Raw genomic sequence first — 14140 nt, forward strand, 5'->3', positions numbered from 1 at the left:
AGGCAGTTGTTGAGAATGAGACAAGGAAAAGACACTGTGGGAGTTTATTGGTCCAACTTTAGTTTGCTGGTGCAGAAATTAAAATGGGATCTGAATTCCCCAACAGTTGCAGCCCTTTTTAGGGAAGGACTGAATAATGAGATTTTAGACCAATTGGCCCAAATGCCAGAACCTAGTTCCTTGGACTCTCTGGTCCGAACGTGCCTGCAATTGAGCCTACGCGTGGAACGGAGGGCTAGTGAAAAGAAGGAACAATGGCAACCACGGTGGCGGGAAAATAATATTATTGAAAGTACAGAGAGCAGAGCGGGCAATATGCCAGGACGAGAGCGGCCAGAGCCCATGGAATTAGGAGCAGCCAGACCCCTCCCAGTTACTACCTCTTCCATGGTAAGAGGAAATGCAGGGAGAGGAAGAGACATGAGGCGTTGCTTCGTCTGTGGAAAACCAGGGCATCTAGCACGACAATGTCGCAATCGTAAAGGATGGGAGTCTCTATCTGGAGCAGACATGGGAGAAGACAATTGCCCAAAGGAACTGCATCAGGGAAACGAATGTCCCCGGCTGGAAATGGGAGCTTGCAGCCGGGTGGAGAAGCAATAGAAGGCTCTCACGCAGAACCACCTATCCCAGGACTAACGGTGAAGGTGCAACTACAACTACCCAATGGACACAGGGTCCAGGTAGAGGCGCTGTTAGACTCAGGAGCGTCAGCAGATTTCATAGACCAGAAATTGGTACAGGAACACAAAATCGCTTTGTTACCTTTGAATTTCCCACTGCGAGTGAAAACAATTGACGGCAGACCGCTACTGTCAGGAGAAGTGACTTATGAGACTCCACCAATGAGAATGGATATGGGTCATCACTCAGAGACCAGGGCATTTCATGTGACCAAACTAGCTGGACACCCGATGGTGCTGGGCATGAGTTGGCTCAATCGTCACAATCCGGTGATTGCCTGGCATCAAAGGTCTTTGGTTTTTGGTTCAATCTATTGTATGACACATTGTTTGGGGCAAAAGGGAAAAATCTCAGTGGAAGTAATGGGAACAGAGGTAGAAGGGAAGTTGATGGGGAATGAAAGTGAGATTCCGTCACAATATATTGCTTATCGAGATGTTTTTTGTGAAAAAGAAGCGGATAAACTTCCACCACATAGGCCCTATGATTGCAAGATAGATCTAGTCCCTGGGGCACAGTTGCCACCAAGCAAGATATATGCCATGTCGGAAGTAGAATCTGCAGCATTGAGGGAGTTCCTGCAAAAGAATTTGCAGAGAGGTTTTATTAGAGAGTCCACAGCCTCGGGGGGTGCTCCCGTCTTTTTTGTCAAAAAGAAAGGGGAGGAAGGGGCACCGAGATTAGTATGTGACTTCAGAATCCTTAACAGCCAAATGAAGCCTCGCGTGTGCCCACTGCCACGTATAGATGACCTCTTAGAGAGAGTAAGGTCAGCCAAAGTCTTTACCAAGCTTGATCTACGAGGAGCATATAATCTGATAAGGGTCAGAGAAGGGGATGAGTGGAAAACCAGTTTTTGTACTAAGTATGGTGCATTTGAATTCTTGGTAATGCCTTTTGGCTTGCAAAATGGCTCAGGGGTATTCCAAACCTTCATCAACCACGTCTTAGCAGGTATACTGGATCAGTTCTGTGTCTCTTATTTAGATGACCTCTTAATATATAGTGAAAGCATGGAGGAACACGTAAAACATGTCACACAGGTGTTAGAAAGATTGAGGACCAACAGGTTATATGTGAAGTTAGAGAAGTGTAAGTTCCATACACAAAAGGTGGAGTTCCTGGGATATTGCATTTCCCACAAAGGGGTGCACATGGACCCCAGTAAAGTTCAGGCAGTGGTGGAATGGGAGGCACCTAAGACTAAGAAAGATCTACAGAGGTTTTTAGGATTTGCTAATTTCTATCGTAAATTCATAGGTAATTACTCCAAAATCACAACGCCACTGACTGATTGTCTAAGAGGCAAGGGGCCATTCAGATGGTCTGAGGAAGCACAGAAGGCCTTTGATAAACTAAAGGCGGTGTTTGCTTCAGAAAAATATCTTATGCACCTAGATCCTAGTAAACGTATGAAGGTAGAAACTGATGCCTCTGATAGGGCTATTGGGGCCATTCTGCTGCAACAGGACAAGGAAGGGGACTGGAGACCCTGTGCCTTCTACTCTAGAAAATTAAATCAATCAGAACAAAACTACACCATATTTGATAAAGAACTTTTAGCTGTGCATGCTGCCTTTAAAGTGTGGAGACATTTTTTGGAAGGGGCGTCACATCAGGTGGTGGTACAAACAGATCATAAGAATTTAGAGTATTGGAGAACTGCTAGACAGCTAAACCAAAGGCAAATTAGGTGGGCGGAGTTTTTTGCTGGGTTTAATTTTAGGATTGAGTATATACCTGGGCATCAAAACGTTCGTGCAGATGCGCTATCGCGCAAACCTGAGTATATGGAAGGGGAAGCACCTCCCAAGTTGTGAGAAATACTGAGATCGGATCAGTGGGGGTGTGCAGCCGTAGTAGTGGACGGCAGGGAATTCCAGCGATTGACAGTAACAGATGAGTTTGCACAAAAGAAAATGGAGGAACTGAGAAAAGGTAGAGGGGAAGAGGAAGGTTTCAAAGAAAAAGATGGATTGTTGTACAGGAGAGGGGTGCTGTATGTACCTGCAGGTGAATTAAGAGGTAAAGTGTTGAGGCAACATCATGATAACCCGACTGCAGGACATTTTGGTAGAGAAAAGACTCTGTATCAGATCACACGACAGTTCTGGTGGCCAAAGTTGAGGGAGGAGGTAACGCAATATGTAAGAGGTTGTGAAGTATGTCAACGAGCCAAGGCACCCAGAGCAGCTCCCGCAGGGTTGTTGCAACCTATGCCCACGCCGGGAAGGCCTTGGGATGTGGTGTCTATGGATTTTATAACGGATCTACCGTCATCCCATAGGCAAACAGTGATCTTTGTGGTGGTTGACATGCTAACCAAGATGGCACATTTCATACCATGTACCAAAATTCCGACCGCACAGGAAACTGCAAAGATGTTTTTAGATAATATTTTTAGGTTGCATGGTTTGCCATCACAAATCATTTCAGATAGAGGGGCCCAATTTACATCACAATTTTGGAAGAGGTTAATGCAGTTACTAGATGTGGAGCTAAGCCTCACGTCGGCGAGACACCCGCAAACCAATGGGGAAGCTGAAAGAACGAATGCAACACTACAACAATATCTGAGGTGTTATGCTGGTTATCAGCAGAGCGGGTGGTTAGAGAAGTTGAGTCTAGCAGAGTTTGCGTATAATAATGCAATGCATGTGTCTACGGGCAGAGCCCCATTTGTGGCAAACTATGGCTTGCACCCAAGGGCATTCCCAGGTCAAGAGGAGCAGTTAGCAGTACCAGCAGCAGAACAAATGATAGAGGAGTTGAGGTGCATTCATGAGATATTGAAAGAGGATTTGGAAGAAGCTAAAGAGGCTTACAAGAGAGCTGCAGACAGGCACCGGCGAGTTGGGGAAGAAATCCAAGTAGGGAGCTGGGTATGGCTGTCTACCAAAGGACTACCAATACGAGGGAGGTGTAAAAAGCTAGAACCAAGGAGATTGGGACCTTTCCAAGTAAAGGCTCAAATTAACCCAGTCGCTTTCAAGCTTCATTTACCTGAAAATATGAGAATACACCCTGTATTTCATAGATCTTTATTGTCAGTGTTTGTACCAGCACATAAGTATCAAATTTCAAGGGAACCACCTCCTTTTCCCACCATGATGGGGGAAGAGGAGGCTGAAGTGGAAGAGATATTAGACTCGAGAATAAGTAGGAGGAAATTACAGTATTTGGTTGCATGGAAAGGGTTAGATGAGTCTGAGAACTCATGGGAATCAGCAGAAAAAATTAACGTTCCAGAATTGCAGAGAGAATTTCATAGAAAATATCCCCACAAGCCAAAACCCCATAACTGGCATCTTCAAGAAATTTTTGAAAAGACAGATAGCGAGGAAGAAGAGTTCAGAGGGTTCGGTCCTTCAGAAACAGAGGAGAGCGAGGAGGAGGAAGGGGGGCTTAGGGGAGGGGGTGATGTCAGGGAAGAGTTAGAAGTTTTCAGTTTATCAGAGGGAGAAAGCATTCCCCAAGGGGGGAGGGAGAGCAGTGAATCTAATAGAAGGGAGCAAGAGGAACAACAGGGAGGGACTGGCTGTTCACAGGAAAGGCAAGGGTTAAGTTCTAGCTCAGATTCGGAGGAGAGGAGATACAGGCCAGCTCTAGCCAGGAGGTTAGAAAAAAGAGCGGGAAAACGAAGGGAGAGGCGCCTTCGCCATTTTGAGGGTGGCTGGTCATGGAGAAGCAGAGCTCAGAAGGTATCTGAAATAAGTGACTCTGAGGAATAACATTTAAGAACTGTTTATAAGATTGTTTTGTTAATACACAATAAAAAGTTTTATAAAGAACAAGAAGCATTTGTGTGGTGATCTGAAGAGGACAACGACCAGTCCTGACACAGAGATTATGGGAATAAATAATAAGCAGTATACTATTTATATTCTGGTGTAATGTTTGTTTCTATGTGTGCATTTTTACCTTTTGTATGCTATTTCAAGGGTGACAATCAGAAGTGGGATGAAAATTTGGCAAATAAAAATATATGCATGCTATTTCAACAGCAGTGTGTTCAAGTGTGCATCACTGCCAGAGCAAAGCTCTAAATTTTCCATTGTAAATGTATATTGCATGGGTCCAAAAGATTCATGTAGCCAACAGTTAAAGATTGCCAATAGCTTTCTTAGTTATTACTAAGAGCGTACTGATTAAACTTAGCTTCTAATAGGAAGTATCTATATTCATAATGTTTGTTGATATTTATAATAGTAATAATAACTATTCCAACTGAAACATTATTGAAGACTGAATTGAATTAAAGTGAGAAGGAATCTAATTTATGTAATCATGATTCATGCTGTTGGTGATTCTGGTAAACTATGGTAACAGTACTCTTCAGAGTGTTCAAGTTTTCATCTGTACAGAATCTAGATATGTTTGTGTGCACATGCATGTACTGCTCTCTCTCCCTACCGATCCTCAGTGGAATGAGTATAGGGATAATGAAGCAATGATAATGATAATAGCATCAAATCAGTTATACCGGGACTATAAAGTAGTTACGTTATCTAGCATTTTTCGACAAAATGTAATTATTGTGCTTATTACATCACAAAGTAACAAATGTTTTAATATTATTTAGATATGCATTAAAGTACGAAGAGGAAAACACAGAGGGTATTAAAGTTAAGCGCAAATAAGTCCCATCTGTTTCAGTGAGAGATAGTTAAAGATGTGCTTAATTCTCCCAATGAAATCACCAGGATTACTTAACTTTGGCCCACACTGTGAAAGCTGAGTTCACTCTTCTAAATGATCCGAGTGCATCAACTCTCAGTCGGGCATAATCACACAGCTGCTTTCTACCCTAGTTATCTAAACAACAGACAATTCCCTATATGCATACATTTAAATAAATTAACATATACAAATGGCCGATAGCTGGGTGTGTATTCCTCTCTGGAGAAGTGACAATCTAAACCTGATCTAACAAATGCATTTAAAATAATCTTCCGTATGCTAATTTATTTATCAATTTAATTCAATTCAAGTGGTGTTTTCATGAAATAGCATCACTTGTCTTTAATTTGTCTAATTAATTGATTAAAAGCAAGACAGCTAATCAACTAAAAGCCTTTAATTACTTGACAGCTCTAGTTTAGATGCTCCCTCACCAGCATCCAAAGTGTAGACATGTCTATGAAATCCCCAATTCTATGAGAAATATTAGTCTTTGGGAGCAAATACTGCATCACTTGTTATATTACTGGTGCAGTAGTATCCAGAATCTGATGTATTATTCATAAAACAGCAACATCTGCACACAACATCTGATGCTAAAATTTAGAAATGGAACAACAGCACTGATACAGAGACAATCCCTTATGTACAATAGTGTAACAGTGTTCTACCATTCAAATACTAGACATACAATGCACATCTCAATGGAGAACAGCTTCATGGCTTTCCTTTTATCTACGGTAAGCGTTAATCAAATCAGGCTACAACTGATACATAGAAGTTAACATATATATCAGAACAGTATGGTCAGATAAAAGTACAATAGCTCAATCTTGAAATTCATCCCCTACACACAGGGTGAACCGTACTCTCCCACTGAGTGTGCATTTCAAAGGAGGATGCAATCAGCTTCGGCTCCCTGAGTAGTGTGCATGTATGGCATCTATGTTTGCAAACTCACATTAGTCAAATTCACATGTTACATGTTATGTGTCCACTCTACTTTTGGGGACTACTTTTTCCCACACGAATATGCCAATCTATGAAATTTTCAACATAGTACTCAAGGTCCACAGATACGTATAGGCAGGACCAGGGGAAGGTCCTCCTTAGTACCTGTACCAAGGTACTGGAAGTCACCTCAGAAGAGAGGCCCACTTTGCTCCCTCATGAATGGACTTTCCAAACCAAGCTGAAGCTCATCAGGCCCCGGAGATCTGAATTTGTTTTAAGTAGCTAGGTGTTCCCGTATCACCTCTTTTCCTACCTTAGGCTACAGCTCTCTCCATCATTTATTCTGTTATCACCAGGATGGGCACTGCTTTACTTTATGATGACAACAGAGGCAAAGTAGGTGCTGAGCAGTTTCACCTTCTCTCTTTCACCCAATAGCACAAACTACTTCTCATTTTAGTACTGTTTGTCATACTGTGCTGGAACTAAGGTATTCATCAATTTTCAAAAACATTTGTAGCAGTGCAGGAGAAACTCGCCTTTTATAGCTAGAATGTTGACATCATTTATTTAAATTATTTTGTCCTTGCTGCCAGTCACCCATACTTACCATAAGTGACATCACCACACTGTCACATTTTACTGTGGTGCCATTCTGCTGACACTGTGCAATTTCTGGTGGAGTAAGATTGCCTACAAGACAAAGGCTAAAATAACAAATGCTTACCAGGAAGCAAAGCCCATTGAATTCAATGGATTGTATGCCTCAACAGACATACATAAGAATGTGCCGTAATACAGGAAGGCCCCAAACAGGATTTTAAAAATCCTGACTATTCAGAAAGTCTGTTTTGGAGATGATTAGCTTTCACCTTTCCAGAATCACTTTTTAAAATTAAGAATATTCATCTCAGACATAGCATATGTCCATGGCAGACTATTCAGATCCCTATTTGCCACATATGTTTAAAAATAACTCAAGTTAATCAATAAAGATCAGGCCACATACTAAAGAAATACAAGCTTTAGGATACAAAAGCCTATTGATAAAAATATTATTTAGCATCTGTCTGTTATTCATTTTATCTGTAAATGTTTTTCCTATATAACTAGGGAAGTTATCACAGAAAGAGCTCCATTAATACAATTTCCCTTATTAATATTAATGCAGCTTCCTCCATCACGTTCAATAGTTACCTCTCACTAAATGTTCACTCAAGGCTCTTCTATCTATTTTCAAAATATCAACTATAATACTAATAATAACAAAGTACATGGGCGGGTAGAAAAGAACATTATGTACTTAAAATATTGCTTTGAACATCACAGTGCCATTGTTATTATCTTTGCCATTTTTTTCCCACAGAGAGAAAACTAAAATTGATAAGTAATTGCTAGTGGTCTCATTTTTCTCTTTTCCAGGAAAACAACAAAAGCACATTTGCAATATATTCTCAATAATGTGTTTGCATTCAAAACATTTTAGCCATTTCACCTAAGTCTTAATTTGCACAGGTTTTGATTTCTTGAAGCCTTCTCTGCATCCCACTCCTCTGCAGTGAACAGCAGGTGTCTTGACTATTCAATGTATTATGTTATGCCCAGAGTTGCATGGCAAGGAACCTACTAGACTAGGGTGGTCCAGCTTTTTACACCAAGTGGGCTGCAAGAGTACCTCGACACAGAATCTGTGGGCTGCACACTGCCTTTTAACATTGCGGAGGTGGGGATGAACCAAGGCTAAAGTTTGATTCTCCCTACCACCAGTCCTCATGCTGCCTTTACAAAACTAGCTAAGCAAGGCACCGGGCTTTAGGAAGGAGGCTGGAAGACTCTAGGACTCTATCAGAGCCCTCATGCCTCCTTCCCCAATCCCAGCCCCCTGCTTACCTGGCTTTGGGAAGACAGCATGAGGGTTGCAGGGAGTGGGTGGGTGCATGCACACACATGTCAAATGTTCCCCTTGGGCTCCGTGTTGGACTGCCCTGTACTAGACCAAACAATCCACTTTTCAATCACAGCTCTCACTTTTCTCTTTGGCCAAAAAGCCTGAGAAGCAGAAGCAGCCAAGTTGGCTCATCACACAGAAATTACTTTAAAAGTTTGCCTGTACATTTTGTTTCATAACTTTCATTCTATGAATATCAGAAACTTGCTTTTAAGAAAAGGAAAGGAAACTCAGTCCCTTTGCAGATATGTGCCCTGTTACAATCGATCCTACCACAGGTCATCATGAAGGTCTGGGTCTCAGCTACTAGTGAGAGTACCTGTAGAAGAGCCCACCAGTAATGTGACAGCTGCCTATGTCAGGATGTCCTCCATAGGGGCTTTTGGGAACAACATGCTTGGCTGCTGTGAGAAACAGGATGCCACAACTAATAGGCTGTTGCTTTTGTACATCAGTCTCCTCTTGTATGGTGCAGTCAAGAAGACAACGAAAGAAGCCATGTGTCAGGAAAATGGAGCTCGGTAGTAGAAAACGTAGATCCCCAGGTAGGGGTGAGAGCGAATCCTGACTGAAACTCTGGAGAGCTGCTGTCGGTTGGTGTAGGTAATCGTGAGCTAGGTTATCCAATGGTGTGACTTGGTATAAGCCTCCTATGTGCTTATGTACCAAAATACAAATCTACCCTATACACTAATCTTACATGTGCAATTACATGACGCAGATCTTCTATGGACTATAAATGGTACCAACAAGCCTTATCGGAAAACTTTTCAGGTGTCTATTTCTGGTAAACCTCTATTGCAAATGGGTTTTTATTTTGCATATAATTATAGTATACCTGAAAAAATAAAATAAAACGTCATTCTGCTTTAGGTTTGGCCTTTTGGTAGTCTTGATTAAATATTATTACAGATTCTGGAACTGTACTGACATCTCAAAAAGCTTCCTATACTAAAAAGATGATAAGTATCATACGAAAATAACCTTCTGTCAGCGTTAATCAATAGATGACCTTGGGCTGGATCTGACAAACATACTGGATATCCATGGTCAGGCAGCGGAATTGCTCCTGCCTCACCAAAACAAATGACTGCCTCGACTGAAACTGTTCGACAACCATGCAACTGTGTCTTGTTTTACAATGTGTACAGGCAAATAAATTAATCGTGCACATTTTTTTCATATTTGTCATAAAATTCAAGCCTACATGTGTTAGATTTCTTACTTGTAGACACTATGCAAGGAAGAAACTCTTGTGTAAGCATCCAGCAGACTTGGAGATGAATCAGGTACTTATGATGGACAGCTGAGATCCCACTTCCCCAACACATGTAGCCAAAAGCTTGTTAGAACTGCCCACCTAAAAATTAAGTATAGATTGATATTTTCCTTTACCCTTGCATATGTCGCATTGCTTATTTTAGGAACAGGTGTAAATTAGTAGAGTGTACTACACACACACACACTTTGAGTTATACACTAAATATAATGTGTGAGCTCAGCTCTTTAAAGTTAAACTCAGGGCCATAAAAAATGGGCAGAAGATCATCACCCCTTCCACCAAAATATCAGCATTCACTGAAGGCGGGGAGGGTGAGATAAGAAACACTAGCAGCAACTAAATATGCCAGTGTTGGCACTAAACACACCACCTTTCTTGGCAATTAGAGAGCTAAAAATATTGTCCAATGTCTGAAATAATAGTGATATATTTTTAATCATGGGGCACTGCAGTCACACAGTATAATCAGGTCCAAAAATAATGTATGTACCAAGGACAAATGATCCTTGTTTTTAAAGAAAGACAACAAGACAAAATAAAGCTCTTGATTATGTCTTAATTGTATGTGGGACTGTGTTTGGGTGGGAAAGGCAAACTCCCCATATAGCATTTCTCCCAAGCATTTTATAAAATACACCACATTTAAATGATAATTACATAATAGCCATAATATTCTGTGGCCGTGCACATGTAGCACAATACAAATAACTGCAGTATCTGCAGCTATTGTCATGGTAACTATATGTTTGTATTAGGGCGTCATGGTATAAAGCAAGGGTCTAAAATCAGAAGATAACTGCAAATATACTGCTATGCAGCATGCAGTTTTTGAAAGACACCAAGCATCCCATTAAGCTTAATAGGAATTCTGCCTCAAGTGAAGGCTATAGGTCAGGCATAGGCAAACTTAACCTTCCAGATGTTTTGGGACTACAACTAGGGATGATGGGAGTTGCAGTCCCAAAACATCTGGAGGGCCGAGTTTGGGGGTGCCTGTTGCAGCCCTTTGAATCTTTTTATAATATTTCATTGGTTTTCGTCTTATACACCTGCTATGGGTTAAAGTACATTGCTTGTAATGCTTCTCTACTCGCTTTCCATCTTCAGTGTTCTTCAGGCACATTATATATCATGATAGTTAAAACAAAGTAAAGTGGGATTGTTTAATCACACCACATTCAAGCACTCCCTAGTAAAGAATGCATTCACAAATGGTTCTAAGAATACCTTATAATTCAAATGTGATTTTATTTTTGATGTTCTAGTGTGATTCATGAGCAATGGCAGCATGAGATGTGGCAATATTTAATTCCTATGCTTGTTATCTACCTTTTGAAATAGCATGATCTCATGAACACGCAGCTTCATGCTTAAGTTTGTGAATTGACAGTATCTTGAAGATGTGCACTAGTAGTCATCCATATCCACTTTTCTTACCGTAGAAAAACTTAGCATTTAGGCTGTCCTGGGGAAATGGCACCTCCCACATCGGAAAATATTAGCATGCTATTTCTAGAACGGCTTGAAATGTCACTACCGTACTTGTCATTACCGAGAAAGCAATGATGAGCAGTGCAAAATGCCTCATAATCCTTCTTTCAAAAATGGGACCACATTTGTATTGAGCCATGGCTCAAGATCAGTTTCCTGGTCATGAGCCCATGAGCCCATGTTCAGAGAACATGCTAAGCCAAACCTTAGTGTGGCAGTAAAAGGAAGGGGAAGGAACAAAGTAGCTGTGAGCTCCTTTCCAGGTGTATGCAAGCTTGCACAGTCCCACCAAGTCATAGTTTGGCTTAGTGTGATTTTCACACCAGTTCAGCTGGTGGAATTCACATAGTAACAGTTCCTAAACATTATAGTTTAAGTAGGGTAGACAACCCCTCAATGAACGTGCCGTTTGTAAAAGCCTTCATATGGCAAGAGGAACATGCAGACTCTGCGAATCTCTAACATCAGCATCATCATTATATTGGAAGAAAAAAGTTCCCCCTCACTTCCAAAGTACAGAAAGAGACAACATCTGGACACAAATAAAAACTGATACAATTTTTTCAGTTAAGTGCATATTTTTCTTCTGTTCACAGAAAAACAATGCAGGAGTTTAATATACTAAATCAGAAGTATTTACCTGTTGTGAATAGGTCCTCTGAACTTTGGGTCAAATTTCCTTGGTTCACCTGCATTTAAAATAAAATATTATAAAGATACAGCATAGTAAACAAAACAGAAAGTCAGGAATAATCTGTTATCAATTTGTCCTATGTTAAACTCTTATGAAAAACCTCACTAATTTATTGCTTAGTTTGATTCACAGGACAGCTTGCATAAGTGGCCCAAGTTTAGTTTAAGGAAGAGAAATCACGTGAAACTGTGGCAGTACACACACCATACATTTAAAGTACTCCCCCCCCCCATAAAAAAACCTCAAGACTGTCAAAGGTGCTGGGAACCGCAGCTCTATGAGAGATAAAAGTCAGTTATCTGGATTCTTTGCAGATACATGTGTACTTTAAATGAATGTTGTGTACACAGCCTGTATCTGTATCACTATGAACGGTACAACTGTGTCCACTCCATTAAACCATCATGTTGTCAAGGTTAAGTTGGAGAAAGCAGCCAGAAGTGAACCAGGAACTGAGTAACAGGGTGAGCTGAGGGACTAGGTAAGGGAGTCACAGTCAAAGAACACACAGAAACACACCAGACCTCATGGTTTGGCATCAAGGAACTCTGTTCCTTGTGGGGGGGGGCGGAAAAAACGCCCACAACTCTATTCTAGAACACATGCTTTACATGCATAAAACCTTGGCAACAGATGTCAGAAAAATCCAGCAGCACTGTGGGAAGGGCTAACCTACTGCCTGAGACCTGCTGCTATACTGGTAGACAACACTGGGCTAGATAGACCACTGGTTTACTAGCATAAGGCAGCATTGTACAGTGGTACCTCAGGTTACATATGATTCACGTTACATACGCTTCAGGTTACAGACTCCATTAACCCAGAAATAGTGCTTCAGGTTAAGAACTTTGCTTCAGGATAAGAACAGAAATCGTGCTCTGGCAGCGTGGCGGCAGCAGGAGGCTCCATTAGCTAAAGTGGTGCTTCAGGTTAAGAACAGTTTCAGGTTAAGAACGGACCTCCGGAACAAATTAAGTACTTAACCTGAGGTACCACTCTATGTCTGACTATATATACATAAGAACCAAACATGACCCTGAAATTGTGTGGTGAGTTGTACAAAGTGGAAGGAAGAAAGTGCTGTAGACACAACTTGCACTGTTGCAAGCAACTATATATTTTGTGCTTAATATTTGATATATGTGCAAATGACTAGAGAAGCTATAAGGAATGAAAAAGAATTGCGGACCCACTCACAATGACCCCTCCCCCTAGGCAGGGGCACATCTGCCACACACACCCCTAGGCAAGGCCTAGCCTGTGAAAGAGAACAAACTGGACAGGACAACATTCCGGGATTAAAAAATTGGCCACAACTTTATTGATTCCACATGTAGGTTGCTGGGCTTGGCTTAGGCATTGGGTGTATATCCTTCCAGCCCCGCTGGTGGAGGGCTGCCACATGGCAGGGTCAGACCCAGGATTAATGGGTCCTCTGCAAGATGCAGGTCTGTACAGATGACCCTCCCAAGCCACTGAAGGTTTTTGGACAGAGACCCTAGGGTTGGGCACGGCTGGCCTTTATGTGCTCCCAACCCCCACTCAACCTGGCTAGACCAGCTGGAATTTAAATCAAGCAGCTGGTGGGAAAGCCCACCAATCCACAGCGGCTAGGCTGGGAATCACCCAGTCTGCCTGTCGTTGTTCCCAGGAATTGTTCCCTGGGAGTGCAAGTTCTCTGTGACAGGCCAAAATAGCTGCCTACCCCACAACTGGGTAAGCAGCCATTCTAAGAGTCACCAGTTGTGTGAGCTTCATTCCACTGTTTCAAAGTACTGTATACAACAAGTCTGCACAATAGGCAACCATTTGCAGAACCAAAGAATTAACACGGGTTTGTTAAGTTTTGCCAGCCTACAGCTAGGTAAATCAGGAAAGACAGAGCAATTATCTTTTCGAGAAAACATGCAGTATAGTTCTTTCATTTGTCTTAAAATTATCACTCTTTCCCAACGCGTTTCTTCAATGTGGGCTTGTGAGAGAAATAAAAACCCATTAAGCATTGCTGCCTTGAATTTGAAGCTACTTTTCTCTCAAACTACCCATTGAAAGTCTTAATTGCAAATGTTAAAATGAAATAAGAAGCTCTATTCACAGCCTTGCCTTCCCATATCCTATAAAAATAATTTTACACCACATAATTTGCAGATTTATCTAGGTTTCAATGAAGATGAAATGCGATTTTGCTGGAGCTGTTATTTTCAGTGTGACTACAACTCAAGGGAGCTATGAAAAACAATAATTATGTGAAAAGTTGGGAACAAATGTCCTTCCTTTTATAACACACTTAACTTGAGGACAATTCACATAGCCCTCAACATGCATTTAGGATTTTTGTTTATGTCCACATTTTAAAAAAACACCACCCCTGTTTCAACATAAGCTTCTCATTATATCATCCACAACA

At 41.4% G+C, this 14140-nt stretch overlaps 1 protein-coding gene across 6 annotated transcripts in view; it reads right to left on the reverse strand.

Moving 5' to 3' along the window:
- SLC44A5 (solute carrier family 44 member 5) overlaps positions 1-14140 on the reverse strand; it is a 160020-nt gene that overhangs the window by 69143 nt on the left and 76737 nt on the right. For 5 of the 6 annotated variants that reach the window (XR_014513084.1, XM_083448410.1, XM_083448408.1 and 2 more), the window contains exon 2: positions 11680-11728. The exons of the other annotated variant lie outside the window; for it this stretch is intronic. Coding sequence is in view for 4 of the 5 variants with exons in the window: in XM_083448410.1 (XP_083304536.1) it covers positions 11680-11728 (49 nt within the window). In the remaining variant the exon portion in view is untranslated. The remainder of the gene's footprint in view (positions 1-11679; positions 11729-14140) is intronic. 6 annotated transcript variants of the gene reach the window in all.

This window comes from Podarcis tiliguerta (assembly GCF_965153285.1).
Source record: "Podarcis tiliguerta genome assembly, chromosome: 6".
Classification (NCBI taxonomy): Eukaryota; Metazoa; Chordata; class Lepidosauria; order Squamata; family Lacertidae; genus Podarcis; species Podarcis tiliguerta.